Source organism: Electrophorus electricus, chromosome 1 (assembly GCF_041902795.1).
Source record: "Electrophorus electricus isolate QZ-2024a chromosome 1, ASM4190279v1, whole genome shotgun sequence".
In the NCBI taxonomy this organism is placed as follows: domain Eukaryota; kingdom Metazoa; phylum Chordata; class Actinopteri; order Gymnotiformes; family Gymnotidae; genus Electrophorus; species Electrophorus electricus.
In genome coordinates, this window is record NC_137497.1 from 3,640,264 (window position 1) to 3,664,449 (window position 24,186).

Consider the following 24,186-nt stretch of genomic DNA (forward strand, 5'->3'; position numbering starts at 1 on the left):
CCTCATCCTTGGGGAGAATTTTTTTTAGTATCATCACCATCAGCACATAAAGCTTCACTGAAATATTAGCTGACTACATAGAAATGGTTTGACATTGCTGCATCAGAATACAGTGACGTGATAAATTATGGATGAGACCCAGGAAGTTGACTTCCCTTGCATGTGCATGCGTGCGTGAGAGACATAAGCCGTGCTTGCTTAAGCGCGTTCATGTGCTTTCGCTTTCAGTACTATGGTCTCCTATGTGTAAAAACAAAACAAAAAACTATAGAACCCAGCCTTTCACACTTACAAAGCAGTCTCCCCCTTTATAAGTCAAATGCCTGGTTATATAGCTTCCAACGAGGCATCTGCTCCTCACTGAAGCCAGAACTCTGGGCACTTAATTAAACCAAACAAACGAGTAAATGAACTGCACTCACAGGGAATGAAAGTGGCATAAGAAAGGAGTGCAAAATAGGGGCTTTGCACTAGCAGTCTCACCTTGACTCCTCTTGTTCAAAGACAAGCAAACAAAAAATCATCATCTGATTGTGGTGCACAAAGTACGTTCGCCGTCCAAAGGAAATTTGACTTGCCTTTGAGAATCAGGCATGTTTATCATCAAAAGGAAGCAATGCAGTTTGTCACTGCATCAGTAGATTCATGACACGAGGCAGATTAGTGCCTCCCAGTCCCGTGTTATTAATCTGCTTTTAGCTTTGTGTTGGCTGTTTGCTATCAGCTTGTTTAAAGGCCATAGTGAAGTTTGGGCAGAAACTGCCAAATGTCTTCTAGAAAAATTATTTATAGCACTTTCAGCCTGGAAACAAAGATGTTTTGTACACATTTGTCCCATTTCAGATGATTAGAAAATGAGGGCCAAAATCATCCTAAAATATCAGCTGCATGTAAACCAACTATAATATTGATCAGATCCAGTTAGACCAGGTTAGAGGAGAGGAACTGGCCATGGTGATTCATTTGCTTAGCCCATACAACGTAGTCAGAGGATAGAGACAACTTACATCAAATATACAAATGAGAACCCCTTGTGCTGTCAGCCATGTCTGATTCTGATCACCAGTGATACCAAACAGACTGATGTACAAAATGTTTTATTACACTTAGAAACAGATGCCTCACGCTGAACTGAAGTGCTGATATGCACGGCTTTAGCATTGGATGACTCCTTAATAATGAAATGAAAATATAGAAGAGAATTTAAAAGGCCCATATGCGGGGAGGGGGGGGCGGGGAATTACACTAGAAATCAGGACTGGATGCCAGTCAATAAACTTCAGTATTCACACACAGCACTGAGCAAAGCCTAGAATATAAAATACTTCAGTGAAACAGCAAGGGTTGGAGAACTGAGCCACTCTCTGCTAAGGAGCAGACGCTAAAGCTGCTCAGCTGAGTAAAGACCATGGTGGGGGGTTAAATGGAGCAACCTGACTGTCTCCTCTCTCTGCTGTTGAGGCTCACTCTTCCACCGGCTCTTCCCCTTCCTTTCCCCTCTTGTCTTGTTAGTCCCAGAGTTTGATTTGTCCGTCCCAGCCGCAGGTGATGACATTGGAGGTCTCGTGGGGGTGCCAGAGGGCGCTGATGCACACCTTGTCGTGTGCCTTGATTCGGTGGTACAGCTTGGTGGTCTTCCAGTCCCAGATGTACCAGCTTCCCGTCAGAATCACCAGACACCACATAACTACAGTTGGGGGCGATGAGACAAGCACATTATGGCAGCACAGCACAATGATACTGCGTCCACTATAGACTTACGGTAGATCCATTACTGGAAAGAGAGTCATGTGACTGAGGAGAGCACTTACCTCATATCAGGAGAAAAGTCCACCCGGCAGGCATACCCGGCAACCATGTGGCCCTTAAACACTTTCTTCTTGTTGAGCCTGAACCGATTCTGGGCTCCGAATATCAGGATCTGATTATCCATGGACTGACAGGCTAGCCATTTGCCTACAAGAAAGCAAGCAGACATACAGATAAAGATATCCAGTTCAAAACTGTGCAGTGGTGAACTAAACTTTGTAATGGTAGCAGGGCTGTTTCTAAAGCCAGCTGAGTATCTGATGTGCTCTCGACTCAGACGTCTGCCCACGTGAAGAGTAAGGCAAAGGCAGATCAGCACACAAAATCCCCCTCAAAAGAGAACAAACACGTGTGACGGAGGAGAAAAAAGCAACCTTCACCTGCCTTGATACACGTGGCTGTCAGCGAGATCAAAGGTGGCGTTGGCCACTGAAGTAGCGATCCCTTTGATCAGCTCGAGTGAACGCTCGAGTTGGCACTCGAGTGCGTACTTCAGCCGCAAAACAGCTGCTTTTTATCTATCGTGTGTTCGGCGGCTCCCCTCTCAGTCTGCATGAGCCCCACATTAGGCCCACTGCATAGTCAGTTAAAACTTGCACCAGCCTGCTTGGCTCCCCCTAACGGCGTACGGGCCCAAGCCCTTCAATGCACGCTTTCAAGGAAAATAGAAATTGAAAACAAAAGAAAATAGACTAATATATATAAATAAATAAAACATTTAGAAGGCTATTTACTCATGAGCAGGAGAAAAAGAAAAGAAAGAATAAGGGAAGAGAGGTGAGGAAGAGTTCATTTTTCTGCCTCTTTTCCATTTCCTTCCTACAGTTTGGTCTTTATGTGAGTGAGAGAGTACGTAAGATTTCCATAAATCATGCACTACCAGGAAGGAAACAAGATGTGTAAAAACAAAATCTGAGAACTTCGCATGAGACACTGGGGGAAAGAGAAATGGAATCGAAAAATAACATTTGAAAGGCAAAAAATGCGCACAACTACTCACTTTGGGGACAAAGAATTTAATGGAAGTCTGAAAGTGGAAAGGAAAGTGGGTGTGTGCATGTGCATGCAGAGGAGGTATTGTACCAGTGAAGCAATGCCCAAGCAAAAGCACACTCACCACTGGGTGATAACGTCACCGCAGGCATCGAATGCATACTGGGCTCCGCAATGTACTTGAAATCCACTGGAATGTCCCTAAAAAAACGAGAGCAGGTATTGATGAAAACCAGACACCTTCAGTTCATGCAACGTGAGTGCATTTAATGTTTAGCACCAAACTATGGTGTAGAGGAAGCAGACCGGACCACTAGACCTACACAAACAAGTGCAAATGATGTGGAGCTACATTTTTAAATATTTGAGCCTCAAACTTATTTTATTGTGGTTTTCCTCCTTTTCTTTCTGTTCTGGCTGTGTAACTAAACACTCCTGATTAGCCAGTGCCACTCTGTTGACAAAGAAGGTAAATTTATCATCTTTCCTACCCCAAAGAGAGACAGTGGGTTTTGTAGCCCTTCCCAGACTACAAAATGCAAATACTGGCAGAAGCTACAAAATCTACTGAGAAAAATGTAGCTTGTAAGACAATGATACTGCAGTCCAGTCTTATCCTCATCCGTCTCACCACCTAGGGAGCACATGTCAGTGTGGAGTGACTCAAAAAAAAAAAAGAAAATCTCCAGAAAGTGGAGATTTAAACAGTTAAGACAGTGTATTGATGTGAAAATTCATCAAAAGGCAATGTCGCACAGAAGTTAAGAGCAAATTAATGTCTCATAGCTAATGACAATGTGAAAAAGTTCATGTTCTCCTTGATCCATTACACTACTAACAAATCAGATTAATATATTCTCCAAGAGAACTGTACTGCCTGCCTTGAAGTGATATTGGTTTTAGATAACATTTTCTGACAAAAATGACTAATTACTTACAATGGAAGCTCCAAGTTTACTTTTTATCCAGAAAATTAATTCAAGTACCATCGGTGATACTCCTGCACCACCTCCCCAGAGCGGATGTCCCACTAGGTAGGTGACAGCGGGGCAGGAACAGGGCTTTATTCTACACACTCACACACACACACTCTAATGTATCCCTACGGTAGCAGATCAGATAATGACTTTTGGTCTCTGCCTGTGACAGAGACTGATGAGATGGAGCTGGAGGCTGAGGGAAGGAGAGGTGAGTAGTTTTTCAGCTTTGATTATTTACTCCCATCATGTTTGCTGCTGAAGGACTGCACTCATTCACTCTCCTCCTCAACTTCTCCCTCATGTGAATCTATCCATCCTTCAGTACCCCTCCTCACATTGCACATACATACACATACACACACACACACACACACACACACACACACACACACACACACACACACACACACACACACACACACACACACACACACACACACACACACACACACACACACACTCTCTCCTTCTATTGAGGGAAGCACAGAGCATGAAATAAGGTCCTGTCTTCAGATTTACTGAGAGTAACCAAGGCTTCTCTTGGGTGTGGGTTTGGGGATGTGCGAGCATGAATGTGTGGACAGTCTAACACCTAAAAACTAACAGCAAGATGAACGCTAAGGACAGTCTTAGGCAGTCTATCTCAGGCATGTGCACACGTACACCCCCCCCCCCCCCATGCATGCATATAGCTTACCTGCACAATCTTCTTGTCCGACATTCCGGCAACAAACAGGTTTTGTTTGTCCTCGTCTGGTTTAAACTTTACACAGTAGGGGACATTCCTGTTAGTGAACCTGGAGATGCACTGACCTGAAGGCAGAAGGAATTCTGTCAGAGTGGCCAGCGCACACCAACATCCTCCACCCCTCAACCTCTTTCAGCACACAGGAGGTGCACTCCTCTCCCCAGAGGAGTACGGGGTGGAAAGGAAGCAGGCCGCCTGAGTGAGTGAATCCTAAGCTCAGACACGGATGGCACTGATCAAAGCACAGCGATGCAAGTTACTCCACATCCGGTTTCAGAATCTGACCCAAGAACAACCCTGTGCACCCTGTACGAGTGGCTCCTCCTAGTGGAGGAGCAGAGAGAAGGGACGAGTATATGCTGGCGAAGGAGACTCCCGTCTGTACAGAGACACAACTGGCAGAGTGCTCTTCTTTAAAGACCCCAACTACAGAAAAGTTGCATGCCAACTCAATGTGAGAGAAACACTTGGAAGCTAGGGAGGCACAGAAAACAGGTTGGTCTCCAAAAGGTGTGTGCGTGGTGCTCACCTGTCTCAGAGTCCCACAGCTTGAGGTAGCGATCGTAACCGGCGCTGAGGAATTGAGTTCCAGCGTTGTTGAAGCAGATGTCGCGCACTGCCTTACTGTGACCTGCAGCAAGGAGAAGGGCCATGGAGAAAGCAAGCCATTAGCATTTGCCTTCATCTGTTCTGACACTGTTGTGTCCCGGACAAGCACATATAATAAGGTAGACTGAGATCACCAGCGGAAAATGACATGAGAACAAGAAGTATAATGTGATAGTACATGTGAGAGAGAACGCGAAAGAGAGAGATACACCGACAGAGTATCCTGCTCTATTCTTTTCTCTTTGTACATGGAACATGTGTGACAGTTATGAGATAAAACTTGCTGTGGACCACCCAGCACTGGTTTGGAGGGGTTTCCGCAACAGCTGGCGAATGTAACCGGGGCGGTGCCCCACAGATACTGGCTTGGGTAGCAGGGACCCCTTAACGACACCTCCAGTGAGCCAGTGCTCATGCTGCAGGGCTCGATCGCCCGGCAACCGCCTCCCTCTCACCTCAGCGGAAACAAAGGGCCAAGCACGGCCAAGAGCCAAGATCTGCGTTCACTGCAGCCACACGTGGCAGCACAATCTAGCAGCACTTCAAGAAGAAAGCTAGCACTGAAGGAACAGGCCGACAAGCCGTGCTAATGAGGGCTGGCAGTCACCAATTAGCACGAGGGCATCTGCATAATTCTAATTAGCGACAGAACATACTCAGCTGTTGCTATTGACGCTGATGTTCATGACATCCGTTTTGATCCTGCAGACAAGTGTGCAGAGTTAATGCATCTGTGCTCTGATGCACGTTCACACTTCACTCCCTGTCCACCCTTTTTAACAGCCCTCTCCACATCTGCCTGTCAGGGACTGTCTCTGTGGTTTTCTCCACCATGCGCTCACTGTTGAATAATACACGATGGCTGCATCTCGACAAGCACAACCGGACCAGTGGAAAAGCCTGTTTCAACTCCACTTCGTCTATAGGCTGGGAAAACATCAGAAGATTCTGTACACGTTACCTGCACGCTCCCTCATGAAACCATAACACAAGCAAAAACATTCTGGTGGTATCTGACAAAGCTCAATAAAGAGAACAGAGGAGGGAGAGACAGAGGGAAGCAGGGAAAGAGGGAGAGACATTGATCAGAGGGCACCGTGTTCTGAGAGCCTTTCATGTTCTCAAGGTCAGTCTCATCAATTCTCTGCCTCGAGGTGCAAACAAAAATAACATCACTATATTCATCTGGAGCACCAGATCTTTCTGCAGGTACATTGCAAACCTGAGTTCTTTTCCTTTAAAATTTGTGCCCTAAATGTCCTTTTACAACAGCGCTCTAAGATGGAGTCAAGAGCTATCTGGATTATGCAACAGCTACTCAGGAAACACCCCTTCTTACCAATAAATGTCCGTAAGCACCTCCTGTCACTGTAGACTTCCCAAAGCTACAAAAGGAAAAAAGAGCTTTAAATCCCATGCAACACAGATATGACAAATGGCAGAAACTGGAAGCAGTGCTAAAATTTCTTCCCAGGAAACAGTGCATAAATGTTTGCGTGGGTTGGCTGGTGGACACATCCATGATCTCTTCTTAAATTCTGCTTTCAGCAATTTGAAATGATTGTTAGCATGGCTGAAGAAAGCAAAGGCAATCAGCAAGCTAGGGCAAATAGACCAAATTAATCACACTGCAGAGTGGGCCAAGAACAAAATGCTCCAAATTATGAAGATGACCCAACATTTGAACTCTGCTTTGCTGTCCTCTGTGCAGAGCCGCCCATACGGAGTGAACTGTCCAGGGATTTGTTTCACAAAACCCATAGCTGCTACTACAGGCAGTATTGACCACTACTGACTATGATATATCTATATGTTTGTCTAAGGGTATCTGAAAATAACTGACATCCAGTCAGGAACACTTCTAAAAAGAGCCAAGCACAGTACAAGTCTGTTTTGCCATTATTCAGCTCTCCTTATACAGGCTTCCAAACGTTTCTTGAATGGGTAGGGATCAGATATTGCATGTAGCAACAATTTATTTTGCAAAAGTAAAAATCACTCATCTTAAGTATAGAACCCAGCTATCTGTAACTTATTTTATTCGTATTAGAGGGCAACTGCTATAAGATTTTCAATGGCTGATGGTAATATTTAGAGAGTAGGGAGGCAGATGGGCAATATATAATACTGGTATAACTTTTTGCACCTTATAAAATACATCAATTTAATATTAACAAACAAATGCGACCAAAAATTGCAGAATTTAAATGAATATTTAACACTGTTATTGTCTGCATTATCTCTGTTGTAGATGTGCACTGTGTAGTGCACTGATTAAAAAAAAATGTAGCAACTAAATTAGAAAAAAAATGCAACAATTTCCAAAGGCAATTCTAAAACTAACTTTGCCACTGGGGTGAAGGGTGGAGAGGGGGAGATCAGCTAAAGCCGACTGTCACAAAATGGCATTTAATTTGCTGATTAATTGGTCGACCACTAATTTGTAACATTATTATTATTGCTATTGCAAAGTGGCCTTAACAGTGAGAAACGTACTACATAAATTAAATAAATGATCATATTCGTCACTGATTACCCACGTTCAGGAGCCTGTTAGGCGTAGGTATTCAGCATTATGCAACACATCCCTGCCGATACTTAGAATAGTGAATGCTTATGAAAAACAATTACAGACAAAGAGTAATTGCTTAGAAAAACGATTTGTGAACCCCCCCACCACCCACCATCCTCAGAAACAGCCATCAGAATGAACACCACTTTGTTTTCCCCAGAGGCATGCTCAATAAGTCTGAGTGTGAGGGATAAAACCTACCTTGATCTTACAGTCCATAGAGCAGGAGAGAAGCAGGTGGCCAGACCCAGGAAACAACTGAATGGCGCTGACACCCTACGAGTGGAAGGTGGAGTGGAGAGGAGATGAGCCAACTGTGTGTGTGCACTTCATGTGCAATTAAACACCACCTGCTTTCAAGAGCCATTTACAAGGGCCACGAGGTTAGCTTCTACTCTTTCGCACACTGGCGTCATGGCCGACAAATGTAATGTTCAGTGCTGCCTTAATTGAGAGCTGCGTCCTGATTATTCTGTGGCTGCGTGGATAAACTAAAACGAGAGTGTTTTCAAGGAATGAATGACTGCACCCAGTGCTGACCACATTTCCCACCGTTAATAGAATGAGCCTGGACTGATGCTTTTTACACCATAACGAACAGTGGAGAAGTGGTAACAGAAGCATCAGGATTTGACACGGGTACTGAAGTGCTCTACTAACTTCAGTAGCACCCTGACCGGTTTTCTGTACATATTGTATTTAAAATGGGGGCATTTCAACAGCAAGCTCGCTTTGCTAGCTTAAGTGCAAACATTTTTGATTTCACACAGACATAACTGACATCACACAATGTATTCACATTCAAAGTTTAGATGCCAATACGATGTGACTCCAACAGACATCAACAGCTCCAAGGTTCTGGACTTGGGATTGGCACTGGGAACAGAAAAGAATGTGGGGGAGCTGATCTCAAGTCAACATTCTGACACCTGCTAAAATAAAGGAAGTGCTCTGAGGCTGACACACAGATGAAGAGATGAAGAAAGAAAGAAAGGGATAGAAGAAAGGAGGAGCAAGAAAAGAAGGAGAGAGACAGGTATGTTGACCTCCAGTGCTCCAGAAAACATCATGAGTGAATATCAGACCAGGCTAAGGAGTTCACAAGTCTAAATGGCAAACACCAATCACGTTGAAAGCAGACATTATGTGAGACAGGGTAAATCTAATCCTAATCAAGACTTGAGCCAATTCATTAACTGCAAAATTAAAACCAAAATTATGTTTGTGTTTCTCTCACTGGCTGAGGCTTCAGAACACTGCAAGTCACAAACGGCAGTATTTTTCACATGAACGTCCCAACCACTGCATACGTCCAGGGCCCTCTAATTGTAGCTGATAGCCCTGGTGAATGTACTCTGTGTTCTAACAAATCACAGCTACTCAAACTTCCTGACCAATCACAGACATGCATTCTAACTTTGTAATGTAATACACTACTCACGGTTCATTTGAATTAATACTTGTGACCATAGTACCACTCTAAGATAAATCTACAAATCAATTACATTATAGTATATTATAGTATACAACTTCTTTCCCTTTTTTAAAAATAGTTTATAAAGCACCCTTGGCTAGAAAAGTCCAATATAAATGTAACAATTTCTTAGAGACTAAACTGAAAACAGGATGTATTCCAGCTCAAGTATTAGTGCAATCTCTATTCAAAATAGCTGAAATTAATATTTTGTTCATATTGTGCCACTTCGTAAAAATACTTCCATTCAAAAACAGCACCATGTAGGCAAGTAATTTCTCCGGATATTTCCCACCAAGCATAAAAGCATCCTCCTCTGTAATGCATTTCCCTTTCGCTCTCTCACTCCCAAATACATGTACAAAACTAATTTGTCATTCCATCATCATTATGCACACCATGAGATAATTAATCAGAGTCGGTCTACTCTCACTCATAAATGCAGATGCGCACACATGTGAACATGCGCGCACATGTGAATGCACAAGAACAGACACATGCCTCCTCACCTTGGTGTGCCCGGTCCAGACGTGCAGCTGCTTCTTGGGCAGGTAACATTTGTCGGGTGTTTCCGCCAAGCGCAGGTTAATGTCCACGTCCTGCAGGACATGCAGGTACGAGCGACCCTGGTAGTCATACGCGTCTTTGACTGTGGAGCGAAGACACATCAAAGGGTGAGGAAAGAGGCTTTTAGCCATTTCAACAAAAAGAAAATCAGAGAAACTTGAGAGGGATTATGGTAGTCCTGCTAGCTTTAAGAAAGTAACGGGAGCTGAACAAATTCATGCTGTGGACAAAAGTAAATCTGACTCTGTGAAGCGTAATTGGTTGGAACAGCTGCCATGTGTCTTACCGTGTAGAATGGTTTTCTCCTCAGCAAAGGCCTCTTCCTCATTCTTGCCTCTTTTCTGCCTCTTTGCTGTGATTTCGTCCAGCTCCTTCTGCTCCTCCTATCAAACAGAATATGACAGAGTGGGATCCTCAAAGTGCAATTGCAGTAAATTATATATAAACGCGCTGCCTAGGCTAAACCTAGCCTTTATGTTGTGAAGTAACGGCTAACAAATTTGGATTAGACAGCCTGCCAAAAGGTGCAAAGCAAGCAAAGATAAAAACAAAAACAAACAAAAAAGCCCAAGTGATTATCATAGAGTGTAAGGAACCCATGTGGGCAAACTCTGACCTCTGAAGGTTTGGCCACGTCCTTCTCATCCTGATACTTGGCCCAGGGCCCCAAGAAGCTGTCGATCTCTGACGCGTCTCCCCCTTTCACCCGCTTCCTCTTCTCCTTCTTTAGGCCCGACTCAAACACGGTCAACCCTGTGGAGAACAGATGTGCACTGCTGCAAAGAACTGCCCAAGCAGCAACAGGGAAGGTGGGATGGGGTGGTTGTAGCTTCAGGCAGACCCACAACCAATTGCAACCAATGAGCAGAGAAAAACCAGGTCATGTCTAGTACCTTTCTTTTTCTCTGCTTCCTCCACTGCTCCTATGTAGCTGCTGGATGAGACTTGACTGCTGTCCACAGATGGTCCAACGCATACCCTATTAAAATATAGTGAGCATCCCGTGCTCAGAAATAAAGATTTAAACTAAGTATGAATATTTCATAATACTCACTATAACTAGTGTGGTGAGAATACTGACAACACTGGCTATTGCACCATGATCAAATCATTCTGAGACACAAATTCTCTTTAGTAAATGTAAGCTATGCATGTCCCTTACCGAAAGTGGAAAACGTCCTTCTTTGTTGTTCAAACATGAAATCGTTGACATGGGCGGGCTCAGCATATCCAGAAAGCATGTTCCTTGGCGCAGCCATTTGCTGCGTTTTGAATGGATTAACTGGTCCAAACTACAACACACAGAGGATGGGGCTTTACGTTAAACAAAACACTGAAATGGTTCCTTTACCACATATAAACTCTCTTGACCGTGACCTTACCTCGGGTGCAAACATGGTTTCTTAAGTAGGGCTGTAGAGGAGCTCTTTGAGTGAGGGATCAATGTGTGTGCCCGTCTCAACATCTTCCTGCAACACGAAGACATAGTAAATTAACAATCTAGATGGCCAACGAACGCTGGTTATTTAAGAAGTCAGGAAATAACGAAGCTAGGCAACATTAATGAAGGATATTATTAAGATATCCACCTAGCTAGCTAATTTGCAAGCTATTTACACATTGTGTTACTTCATGATATTCTTAGTTACGCTAGCGTTGTTGTCTTTTAGGTGGCACACCACACTTCATGTCACCGTATATGAGTCCTATATAAAGGTTTTAAACATAACCACACGAGGAAACTCGCATCAAATAAAATTTAGCTAGGTAGCATTAACTAGCTGACCAAGTTATTTAGCTAGGTTAGCTAACTAGCTAATCGAGCTACCGTTAGCGAGTAAGCTAGTTAGCGTTAGCTACCCAGACATGCTAGCCGACATGTACCATACCTTGACGGCGACCTCAGGTGCTGAATTAAGAACAGATAAACTCGTCTTTCTTCCAGATTTTAAAGGCTGAAGATGTGAGACTGCGTCTAGGTCTACTTTCTCGGGACTTGTATTGGGCTGATTCATTTTCTGTGTCTGAATTGGTAAAGATGCTGATGAGCCTTCTTTGCCAGGGAGTTGGTGTGGCGGGACCAGGACAGATCCTGCGAGATGTGAACTCCAAGGTACCTGAAACTGTCAACCCTCTCCACCGTGGCTCCGTTGATCCTCACAGGTTGGTAGTGCCGCATCTGCTTCTTGCTGCAGTCGACAATCAGCTCCTTTAACTTGCTGACTTTTAGAAGGAGATTATTTTCCTGGTACCAGTTCTCCAGGTGTTTAATCTCCTCCAGGTAGACCCTCTCATCATTGTCCGACACCAGACCCATGAGGACAGTATCGTCAGCGAACTAGACAATGATGGTAGAGCTGGAAGTGGCCATGGAGTCGTAGGTGTACAGTGAGTAGAGCAGGGGGCTTAGGGTACAACCCTGAGAAGCTGCACTGCTGAGGGTGAGGGTGGATGAGATGCAGTTGCCCACCCGTACTGATTGTGGTCTGTCTGTTAGGAAGTTGGAGATCCAGTCGCACAGGGATGGATACAGTCCCAGATCCTCCAACTTAGTAGTGAGTCTCAAGGGGATGATGGTGTTAAATGCTGAACTGTAGTCGACAAACAGCATTTTAACATAATTACCCTCCCTTTGTCCAGGTGGGTCAGTGTGGTGTGGAGCAGATGTGCAATTGTGTCATCAGTGGAGCGGTTGTGGTGGTTGTAGCCGGAAGGTCGAGGTTTCTTTGGGACAGGGACGATGGTGGATCGCTTGAAGCCGGATGGGACAATACCGAGCGTCAGGGAGAGGTTGAAGATGTCGGTGAATACCAGGGCTAGCTGGTCTGCGTAGGCTTTGAGGACTCTACCGCAGATGCCGTCAGGTCCCGCCGCCTTCCTGGTATTCATTCTTTGCGTTGTTAGCATTAGTGCTGCTAGATATAGCCTCGAAGCGAGCAAAGAATGTGTTTAGCTCGTTCGCCAGAGACTCATCCACACTCATCAGTCCGGAGGGTGGGCTCCTGTAGTCCGTGATCATCTGTAGTCCCTGCCAAAGGAATCTAGAGCCACTCTGCTGGAACTGTGTCTCTAGTTTCCTCCCGTAGCGCCGCTTCGCCTCCCTCACCACCCTGCGCACTCTGTATGCTGCAGTCGTGTACTCGTCCATGTTCCCGCTGACGATCCCCGCATTGTAGGCAGCAGTGTGAGAATTCAGAGCCTCGTGGATGGTTTTGTCCACCCAGGGCTTCTGGTTGGGAAACTTCTTGATTGTGGCTCTTAGAATCGTGTCATCCACCAGTTTCTCAATAAACCCCACTACTGCCTCCGTAAACCCGCTGACATCATCAGCGCTGCGCCGGAATATGTCCCAGTCTGCGTCATCCAGAGCGTCCTGCAGAACAGCCACCGATTGGTCCACTGTGCGACCTCCCTCTGAACCGGAGCTTCCCGTTTCAGCCGTTGTTTATATTTTGGTATGGTGACGATGGTGGCGTGGTCCGACTTGCCAAATGGTGGATGAGCTAGTGCCTTGTAACTGTCCTTGTATGGGGTGTAGCAGTCGTCGAGTGTCCTATTTCCCCTGGTGGGGAACGTTACTTGCTGGTAAAGGTAGGGCACTGCATGCTTGATGTTAGCGCTGTTGAAATCCCCAACCACGATAAGTGCAGCGTCCCAGTGTTGTGCCTGAAACTGTGTGAGAGCCTCATGAAGTTCACACAGTGCAGTGTCTGTGTTGGCCTGAGGTGGGATGTACACGATGTTGATGATGACCGAAGTGAACCCCCGAGGAAGGTAGAAAGAACGAAACTTGAGGGCGAGCAGCTCCAGGTTGGGTGAGCAGGAGCAGGTGAGAGTAACAACATTGGCATTGTTGCACCAGCTGTTGTTTACCATCACACACACTCCACCACCTCTCGACTTTCCCGAATCTGCCGTCCTGTCCATGCGGTGAACCGAGAAGAACTCGGCCGGCTGGATGGCGTGGTTTGGTACCACTGGGTTCAGCCATGACTCGGTGAAGCAGAGAAGGTTGCAGTCCCAAATGTCCCTCTGGAACTTTATCCTGGCCCGGAGGTCATCGAGCTTGTTGTCCAGAGACTGGACATTGGCTAGCAGGATGCTGGGTAAGGGAGCTCAGTGTGCGCGAACCCTCAGCCTGTTCCTGACGCCGGCTCGCTTCCCTCGAAGCCTTTTCCTTGCGCCGCGTCTTTTGTTTTTCCTCAGGATCTCCGTCAGCCATCTTGGATTCAGGGTTAGAGACAGCTTGAGGTGAGTGCTTTGTATATTAAGAGATATAAGTGCGTATCTGCTGTACGAGATACACGTCGTGGTGTGGAGAGAAGGGCTGCGGAGAAGTCAGGGGTAGTGGGAAGAGCGAAAAGAATGAAAAAGATAGCGAAAAGAGTGAAAAAAGTGCCAGGTGTGGACGGAGCAGTCGTGACGGCAGCCGACCTCACCGGCGCCATCTTGCATTTGGATTCCATGATTGCTTTAATGGTGTTTATAGGCTTGTTGCAGGTATGGGTGATGAGCAAGATGATGTTCCTCTCCACATGCTTACCAAACAAGGAGAGCACAGCATCAAAAACATACTGCTGTCTGTCCGTGAGTCGACTGGTGCTTGACGGAACCACCAAACACGCTGCATCAATGTCCTGAACTCCAGACGTACAGAGCTCATGTAAAGCTGCAGCTATTCTTAAATCATTGTCAGTGCTTTCTGTGTTTCTGTATCCAGGAGTATCAATGACGGTGAGAGAGAACAGACTCTGATTGATAAACACATCATACACAGTGACTGCATTTGTCTGAGATTTGGTTTGGTTTCTTTTTGTCTCTATGATCTCACACCAAATTATTTCACTACAGTGAGCATTCAGCATGTAGTTCACTATGGCATTGATGAGAGTGGACTTCCCTGATCCTGGTTCTCCAACCAGTAATATGGTTTTATGAGGTTTGCTTGGGTCTTGCTCTCCAAATGTCTCTCTTCTCAGTTTTTCAACAATTAAATTCCTGGTATTTAGGATACATCTTGAGATGGGTCCTTTTATGGATTCTTTTGTAATTCCTTGTAGTTGTTTTCCCAGTGAAGTCTCTTCCTGCCTACATAAAAACCACATTTGCAAGTAAAATTAATTCCTTTGAGTTACTGAACATGCTGTTGTTCTTGTTATGGTAATAATCATCATCTTTACTTTCTGCTAGAGATGTCAGTGATTTCTGATGTAAAAGGTAAACAATTACAAAAGTTTTTACCTTTGAAACAGTTAAAATAAATTATCCTAACATTGGTATTTAGTCATGGACATTTGCTGTCAGTTTCCTAGTCTACCTCCTTTAAAAGAGACAGTTGTATTTAAATCCAAATTCAGTAGATTTCACCCAGTGAGTGGATATCAAGCACAAGCAAAACACTTGACTTCAAAGGCTGAATAATGGATAACTTAGACTTGCCTGTTTTGGGCAAACTCCACCCTGCACACTAAGGTCTAAGCACTCAAGACAATTCTATAGATGATTCTTTAGATGATTCCATAGACAGTTCTGGGGTCTGAGGAGCAATCTGCACAATTTTAGCATTATTTCATTACTTCACGTGATGAACTTGCCAACTCTGATTACAACCCTGTGTGCTTTGAGATGTCTTCAGTTATTACTGAAATGGATTTTGGTGCATTTTTTTGCCTTCAAGAGAGAATTCAGAATGAATGATCAGTAATGTTGCCTTCAGTATGTTTGCACTTGTTATTTTTATTTGTGTGTTTTATTTGTCCATTTAAAGTGGGGTGAGAACTATGGTGGGGACAGTGTGACTAGCTGATGCCGTGGTACCAGCGAGCCAGAGAGGCCCCTCCCCAGCTCCTGTACGTGGACCGTGACTGCTGGTCCAGCGTCGGCAAGAGCAAGGAAGCGGCCTGTTCCACGAGTGGACCAGCTGGTCGCAGGCTGGACGTGTGGCACTTCATGAGAGAATTCGCGGCAGGTGTCACCACGGACAGTCACCAGCTGTAGGGCCTTTTCATGGGCCGCCTCTCCTTCTGTGTGTAAATGAGCTCTGTTTAATACTGTATTAAACTTCACAAAGTGAATGAGTACTGTTTAATATATTATACTTCACAATGTGAATGAGTACTGTATTATACTTCCCAAAGTGAATGAGTACTGTTTAATACTATATTCTACTTCACAAAGTGAATGAGTACTGTTTAATACTATATTATACTTCACAATGTGAATGAGTAGTTTAATACTATTATACTTCACAAAGTGAATGAGCTGTTTAATACTGTATTATACTTCACAAAGTGAATGAGTACTGTTTAATATTATATTATACTTCACAAAGTGAATGAGCTGTTTAATACTATATTAGACTTCACAATGTGAATGAGTAGTTTAATACTATATTATACTTCACAAAGTGAATGAGCTGTTTAATACTGTATTCTACTTCACAAAGTGAATGAGTACTGTTTAATATTATTATACTTCACAGTGAATGAGCTGTTTAATACTATATTATACTTCACAAAGTGAATGAGCTGTTTAATACTGTATTCTACTTCACAAAGTGAATGAGTAGTTTAATACTATATTATACTTCACAAAGTGAATGAGCTGTTTAATACTATATTATACTTCACAATGTGAATGAGTAGTTTAATATTATATTATACTTCACAAAGTGAATGAGCTGTTTAATACTATATTATACTTCACAAAGTGAATGAGCTGTTTAATACTATATTATACTTCACAAAGTGAATGAGCTGTTTAATACTATATTATACTTCACAATGTGAATGAGCTCTGATTTATACAGTATTTTACATCTCATTTATTCTGCTTTGTACTTCCCAAAGTGAATGGCAGCAGTTTATTTTGCATTCTGTTGCACAAAGTGAATGGACGCCTATTTAAACTGCTTTGTTCTTTAATAAAGTGAATGAGCATGTTTGCGACTTGTTGGTAATTAGAAACATGCTTACAAAAGATGCACTTGTTATTTTGATTGATATTATTTATTTGATGAACAATAAACAAGTTGTCATGTTACGGCCCCGCCCCCTCTTCAAACGTCTTGGTGTGTGCGTTCGTCCATGTTGCCACGCCCTTTCGTGTCGTCCACCTGTTCTGTATTATGTGTGATCGTCTTGTGTGTGTGTATGTCTCTTGTGTTGTAGTACATGTTGGTGTTTGAAAGGTGTTTAGTGTGGTGTTAGATGTGTCATCACTGTATGTTCATTAAAACTTATGTTTTCTCGTGCCCCTTCTCCACATCCTATTTGCTCCTTGCAGCAGCCGTTTTGGAGTGGGCAGCGGCACCATCGGGGGCAGCTGGCGGGCGATGGTGCTGGGGTCAGTGCCCGGGGCCAGAAGCTTCTTGAGCACGGAGAGGTACTCAGAGGCCTGGGCCAGCCACTGCTGTCTGTGCCTGACGCACAGAAGCCTGTACAACCTTCCGGACGGTCTTGTACAGCCCACAGGCCGTCAACTTACGGCCCAGCCGACGGCACTCGGGCTACGCACACAGGAGCTTGAATGCCCACATGCGGTACGGCATCCACAGGAACAGTCCGCTGTGGAAGAAAGCGTCGGGCGAAGATGGAGGTTGCACGTAAACCAGCCGGGGTCCGGGAGGAGACCACCACAGACGCAGATTCTTGGTCAGTGCCGGCCTCCCAGACTGCACTCTGGTGAAGAGCGTCCGGCTGACCCACTGGTGCTGCTCTCTGGGCAGCGTCTGCTTCCAGCCCTCAGGCAGAAGCATCTTAAACGAACAAACAGATGCATCGTGAACTTGGGCTTGGCGTTTTCCTCAACCTACCACAAAAGCACCAGAGGGGGGCTGGTGCTGCTCATCTCAGCAGTGGGCACTGGCTGCGTTTGCGAAGGCTGCTTTTCTGGTTCAGCCGTCGGCAGGGAGTGCTGGGGTGGGGCAGGGACCTCCGGAGCAGAGGAAGAGGAAGCTGGAACAACACACATTAATGAGCTTAGAAAAGGGCAAAAGATGTCACTTAACGTCACAACATGGGTGTATATCAGCCTTTGGGGACGACTGACACAGCCAAGAAGCTGAAAGTATCTAAAGCTACTGAAGCCTAAAAGCATCGAGTGCTACTGAAGCGCGATTCACTCCAACCCACCCCTCCACGACAACGACAACAGCAGAGTCAAGCAAATCTATGTTAATGAATTAAGCAGATGAAATGAAGATGAGTTTTAGCCAGCAAACAGAACAGCACCACTAAACATGCATTTAGTGATTTAATGATTAAGTACAGAATTAATTAATGACCGTGCAGGGTGAAATAAAGTTATAGCTGTGTTACAATGCATCACAACAAAACAGACCTTCTATTTTATACTTTTGTAGTTCACTCAGTCCATTCAGCAGGACAACTCACCTTCAGTGTCCAGTTCCATGGACACAGCCAGCAGCTCGGCATCGGAAGGCTCCTGTGCGTGCCTGCTGGCTGTGGAACTCCAATGGCTGGTGACACCTGCGTATGGAAACAAGGAGCAACTTCAGACACCAGAAAGGAGTCACATTCAAAGGCACTCAATGACTCGGTCATCCCCCCACACCCGCCCGCATGCACGCACCTGGAAGATGGGCCGCTGGTGCCGGAGCAGGCACAGATGGGGAGGTGGTCGCCACGGTTGCGGAGCACGTCTGTGTCCGGCCGCTCTCCTTCCCGTCTCTGCCCTGGATGTACTTTTGCAGCGCCTCCATCTTGCTCCCAGGCCTCACCGTCTGCCGCCGGATCCGCTGGACGTGGCTGGATTAACAAAACCTCACACGTAACCGCAAAACGTTCCACGTTCCAATGCTGCTGTGTTTGTCATGCGTGAATTCAGCACCTGCCTCCTCTTCTCCCTGTGCTTACCCTCATACAGGTCCCTGTACGAGACACTCTGGTGTTCCCCGAAGCCGACGAGACGCTGTTTCTCCCGCCCAGGAGAGGAGGACCCGTCCCTGGTCCGGCGCTCCCCGACGGCTCTCATTACGTCGGGAAAGAGGCTCGCGTCCTGGACCAGGGCATCCTTGTTGACCATAGCAGGCAACATCAAAGTCTCTTCACCCTCGTGCTCCCATTGAAGGGCCGCCAACACCATGACGGCGTATCCCATGTCGTGGGTCAGCAGCCATTTAAATGTTTGACCCCGGTACGGCCCGCACTGGACCGTGCTCTCGCTCAGCACCAGCCAGGCGTTCCTGGGGTCGTCCCCTGCTCTCCATCACATGGTCCTTGGCTTCCTCCTTCACCTCTCGGCGTTCCAAGCCTGCCGCTTGTAAGCGTTGGACAGCTCCACGGCCTCGGACCTGAATGCGGCTTGTACTCCATTCTGTCCAAAAGAAGACAAGAGAGGAAGAGACAAACATCGTGTGCACGCACGTCTGCGGAGACAAAAGACGACATGCGCACACAAAACTTTGACAGGCTGCTTACTTGAATTGTTGGTCAATACCCAAACTGTAGAAAGACGAACACACACATCAGTGCCACATACAGAACAGTACCGACACGTCGTGGTTTGCTTAGTGAACTTACAATGAACGCAGTAGACCGCTGCGCATCTGCAATACAGACAACAGACAACACACACATACATCAATACGGTCAACCTCGAGTTGTAAAGCACCACTCCAGACGTGCATACAAGCTAGCTGGGTGCATTTAATCATCCATGTTAATGTCATCTAGTCAGACACTGTGTTTTACACAGAAATGACCGAGACGAGCGAGCGATTTAGCGAGCTAGCTCGGTCGCTCGGGTGTGGCTGCTAATTTCGCCCCTTAAATCTCACTTTTACATTCTTGACGTACGTAGACGGGGAATAAAAGCCAGATAAAGACCTACAGCAAACGAATCGAAGAGCTAAACTTCAAACAACAGGAGAAAGCGGCTGTGCTGATCTGCACTGTAATCCGCAGACAGTCAGCTGGTGCTCGGCGGCTTTTCCAGTCGCGCTAGTTCACTAGCTAGTTGGCTAACGTACGACAGCTTTCTTTCAGTCGTCTAACAAAGCGGATGTGTTCAGATTCCGCTCATACTGAATAAAATGCACTAAAGCTCATAAAGACGGTGAAGCACCATGGCGTTGTTCAAGCATAACCCACTAATGTTAGTGTCCAAGAAAGCTACTGAAACACGTCTGCTAGTGTTGGTTTGTAGCTAACGCTGGTTTACACTGCAGCTACAGCACAGCTCAGCATCGACCTGTTCCAGCCTCTCCAGCTTTATTCCTCTCCAGTGGCTTGGCTGTTTTGTTTTGTGATGATGGTGTTTGCCCTGGTTTTCTCTCTGAACTGTGAACTCTCTTCTTCTTTGTGTATTGAGGACGAGTGTCAGGTGCTGTGCTGATCTCCACTGTCATCCGACTCCAACACACCTGAACCGGCGTCTCCTCATTAGATGCGCACACCTGAATGAACTCCAACGTCCACGAACGCTCCACCTTTACTGCTGATGGGTTATATTCACAAAGAGCTGTTTGTCCAGAAAATATGAATGTGTCTGCTGACTATAAGCATGCACGATATATAAACATATTTATATGCATTACTCATTGTATTGTTAAGTTTAAAGGCTTGTACACTCGATGATAATCTGGAATGCCATCAATTCCAGTATAACAAATGTAAAGGGGACGCATCCGGTTTTAATTGGGCCAAAATGCCGAAGAAACTGAGGAATTTGATGGAGGGCAAGAAATCAAAAAGAAAACATTTAAAATGAAAAAAGTGGCTGTAAAATAAGAAAGTACTACAAAGAAAGATGAAATGCGATCTGTCACCACAAAATGAAACTACACAACAGCGACTGCTGGGACTGCTATGAATGGTAGGCTGGTAGGTAGAATGGTAGGGGAAGGCAGACGAGGAGATCACTCAGACACAACTCTGTGTTTAGTGTTTAAAGTGTCTCTCTTCAGATGGATGACATCTGTGTACAGGTGGGAGCAGCAAACACACACAAGCTTCTATGTCTTACTTTATACAAGTGTGAACTGAGTGGCCATTTGAACTGTAATCAAACAGATTTTTGTTCAGCACATCTAGACACTTTCTGCAGTGTAAAAAATATTTGAATGGTGCAACCTCAAAAATCCATGTGTAACAAGCAGGTTAATTGGTTTTATTCAAATCAAGTCAAAAAGAAGCAAAAATAACCATTTGTTAATTAATTTGTTAATTAACTTAATTAACAAATAAACTTTACAATTTTACTGAGTACATTCAATATCTTAGTAAGGAAGTTTTAAATACATTTATTAAATTGTTTAATCAATTATTATGTCCCTTTAGGTTTTCTCAAGTTTCTTGTCAAAATTGTCTAAGAAAGTGAGAGAGGCTTGTGTGGTGGCGATGGAAGAACTCTGAAGAAGGAAAGGAGAATGCAGACAGTTCACTGTCATGGATGAGAGTAACTTCAGGCATAGAAGAATTGCAGGTGCATGTTTTATGTGGGTATAGAATTTTGTATATTCTTAATAACGTGTAATGGACATACAAGTCTTCATGCTTCATACCTTTAATTCTTTCATCTTGTTAATAGTGCTTAATTAATGTAATAATGCTTTACTTTTTATGTTACACGGTATGGAAGAGGGCGGATGGCTGGGGCGTTGTGGAGGAGGCAGTGGGTCTCTGGGATGCTGGGTGAAAATGCTGTCCACACTAAACAAAGAGAGCCAGTTCTTCGCCTAGTTCAGAGAAGGTCCGGAAGGGAACTAGTGCCACTTATCATTCAGCATGTAAGGAGGGGATCCACAATCCTCAGTGGTAAGTGGCGTGTCTACTGGCAGGCTCTCTCTCAGTTTGGCTACAGACATTACACAGTTAACCACAGTATATCAGTATACAAGGAAACTGTTTGGAGGCTTAGCGGTAACCGGACAGAGGAGCTGTAAAAGGATCACTGGACAGTAATACAATGGTATGAACAGCTAGCAAAAAAACACCATAATGTCCCTCTAGGACAACTCATTCATGATCTTGGAAAACTCCATGAATGAGAAGTCCTACTATGCATATTTATTAGCAAGCACATTAGTCTGAAGACATTAAGTCTTTTTTAATGTGTGTATTTTACTGTTTATGTAAGACATGTTCAAATAAAGTTAAAATACAATTTCAAATGTGTTATAAATAGATTAATAATGTACAGTCATTCTGAATTGTCATGTCGTTCAGGGTTGTTCACCTTGAATTTCACTAATGTGACACTAATGAAGTACATGCTTTTTTGAAATGAAATTCTGTTCCTAGTACAGTACAGGACAAATAGTGATGACTAAAACAGTAACTAAATTCTGTTCCTAGTACAGTACAGGACAAATAGTGATGACTAAAACAGTAACTACATTCTGTTCCTAGTACAGTACAGGACAAATAGTGATGACTAAAACAGTAACTACATTCCGTTCCTAGTACAGTACAGGACAAATAGTGATGACTAAAACAGTAACTAAATTCTGTTCCTAGTACAGTACAGGACAAAATACTGTCACTCCTTTCTTGTCTTTTTGGTACATTTTGGTCAAAACCTTTAAATCTCTCATTTTATGGAGGCAGGGAAATAAAAAATGTGTTCCAGCCAGTACTTAATACTTACAATAGTAATGTTTACCAACCTTTGTAAATGTCTATATATTGAGATGTTTTATAACTTTAGGTAAGGGGCTATTTCATAAATTACTACCAAGTCATTTATGCATTTCTTAACAGACAACTTAAAATGTTAAGTTTACTTGAAAGTGTGTCATTTGTAAATGACCTATAGACATTTATAGATATTCCTGTATATTGAATTCCACTTTAGTTTAGTGGCTGTAAAAATGCTACAGATAATTTATATATTGTCACATTACGGCCCCACCCCCTCCTCAAACGTCTAGGTGTGTGCGTGTGTGTTCGTCCGTGTTGCCTCGCCCTTTCGTGTCGTCCATCTGTTCTGTGTTATGTGTAATCCTCTTGTGTGTATATATGTCTCCTGTGTTTTAGTACGTGTTGTTGGTGTTTGGAAGGTGTTTAATGAGGTGTGTGGTGTTAGATGTGTCATCTGTGTGTTAATTAAAATGTATAATTGAACGTGCCCCTTCTCCGCATCCTGTTTGACTCGTCGCGTCACATATATGATGTAGGAAATCCATAAACTACAGCTGCTGTTTGTTATTGTTTAACAAATCATTTGTATGGCTACATTTTTAATTATTTTAACTGGGGTTCACAAGGACTATTAGGAGCCAGGATTAGTAAAGCTGTAATTTTAACAATACATTAACTAATGGTGCATATCTTCGGAATTCCTGAATTGTTCACCATTAATTAATTCTGAAATAGTAACATACATATTTATATTAACATTTAAGGTGTTTAGCAGACACTCTTATCCAGAGTGACTTTGTTGTCCATAAAACAACAGTTCCTCTGCTGTTGTATATTCTGTATATTCTGTCTATATTTCGTATATCGTTGTCAATTACTCATTAGTTGCATGTATAAATGTCAATACTGCTGCAGAGGAGTCACCCGAGCCTCACCACAAACACTTCATTGCATGAATGTCCTGTATGTTTATGCAAATGACAAATAAACATGACTTATGGGATCATTAATCGTGCTCATGTAGAAAAAAATGCTGTTTTGAGACTGAAGTTATTGTCAAGCTTGTGGGTCAAATGATAGAATGTCAACCTTTACAGAAGAGGGTTGGGGTCAAATGATGATAAAACAAGTTGATGGACTGAAATAAATAAGAGTCAACTGAACGTTTCTCTCAGTAGGTGCTCTTGTACCAGTGAAGCCCCTTCTAATGGCTCATGTTGGACATGTAGTCATGGAGACTGTCCTCCCCTTTGCTTTCCCAAGCACTTTCACTTTCATAATGAACCTGCTTCAGCTCATGATGGGATAGACAATTAGCACATGTCTTGAATCCATTATCATAGAGCAAGGAGACCACTAGGTGGCGCACTGACACTGGATTTGGTTGACTTCATTACAAGCATGTTTACTATATACACATTTTTGATGAGGAGGAATGCAGTGTGTCTGAACAGCAGGTCTACAGTGATGAGAGGGAATGCAGTTTGTCTGAGCAAAAGTTTCAAGTTTCAAGTTTGGTTTATTTGTCACATGCATAGTCATACACAGTATAACTTGCAGTGAAATGGTTGACAGTGCTCTGTCCAAACTGAGGAAAAAGAAAACAGGGGTGCATAGAGAAATATATATTCTATATATGTACAAAAATATATTAACAATGTATGCACAATATATGTATATTATGTTTATATACACAATGTATATATGGTTATGTATATATGTATGTACACAATGTACAGAATGTACAGTTCCATCTTGTAATTGACATATTTACAGTTATGTTACATGGTGGTAATTGAACATATTTACAGTTATGTTACATGGTGGTGGTG

At 44.0% G+C, this 24,186-nt stretch overlaps 2 protein-coding genes, 1 long non-coding RNA gene and 1 pseudogene across 6 annotated transcripts in view; 2 read left to right on the forward strand and 2 right to left on the reverse strand.

Moving 5' to 3' along the window:
• Positions 1 to 24,186, forward strand: part of LOC118241312 (uncharacterized) — a 65,595-nt gene that overhangs the window by 18,401 nt on the left and 23,008 nt on the right. The window lies entirely within an intron of this gene.
• Positions 1,281 to 12,361, reverse strand: LOC113568868 (pre-mRNA-processing factor 17-like; annotated as a pseudogene).
• On the reverse strand, positions 16,779 to 18,578 carry LOC145658912 (uncharacterized). The gene is made up of 3 exons (XM_081718701.1): positions 18,345 to 18,578; positions 18,146 to 18,241; positions 16,779 to 17,707 (listed from the first exon to the last, which is right to left on the reverse strand). Exons 1-3 carry the CDS (start codon positions 18,472 to 18,474, stop codon positions 17,562 to 17,564), a joined length of 372 nt encoding a protein of 123 aa, XP_081574827.1. The 5' UTR covers positions 18,475 to 18,578; the 3' UTR covers positions 16,779 to 17,561.
• On the forward strand, positions 20,140 to 23,298 carry LOC145659302 (uncharacterized). Of its 2 annotated transcripts, none has more exons than XR_014125390.1 (3): positions 20,140 to 20,700; positions 21,053 to 21,210; positions 21,354 to 23,298. It is a non-coding gene; the product is annotated as an uncharacterized LOC145659302 (long non-coding RNA). The 2 variants fall into 2 exon arrangements; XR_014125378.1 differs by having other exon boundaries at positions 21,053 to 21,197; positions 21,354 to 21,554.

Bases quoted from the DNA above. Each gene is read 5' to 3' on its own strand.
- LOC145658912 (XM_081718701.1), bottom strand. From the start codon at position 18,474: ATGGAGGCGCTGCAAAAGTACATCCAGGGCAGAGACGGGAAGGAGAGC. The intron at 18,242-18,344 runs GTGCGTGCATGC...TTCCATACGCAG, and splicing joins ACCAGCGGCCCATCTTCCAG to GTGTCACCAGCCATTGGAGT. The intron at 17,708-18,145 runs GTGAGTTGTCCT...GTGTTGTTCCAG, and splicing joins CATGGAACTGGACACTGAAG to CTTCCTCTTCCTCTGCTCCG.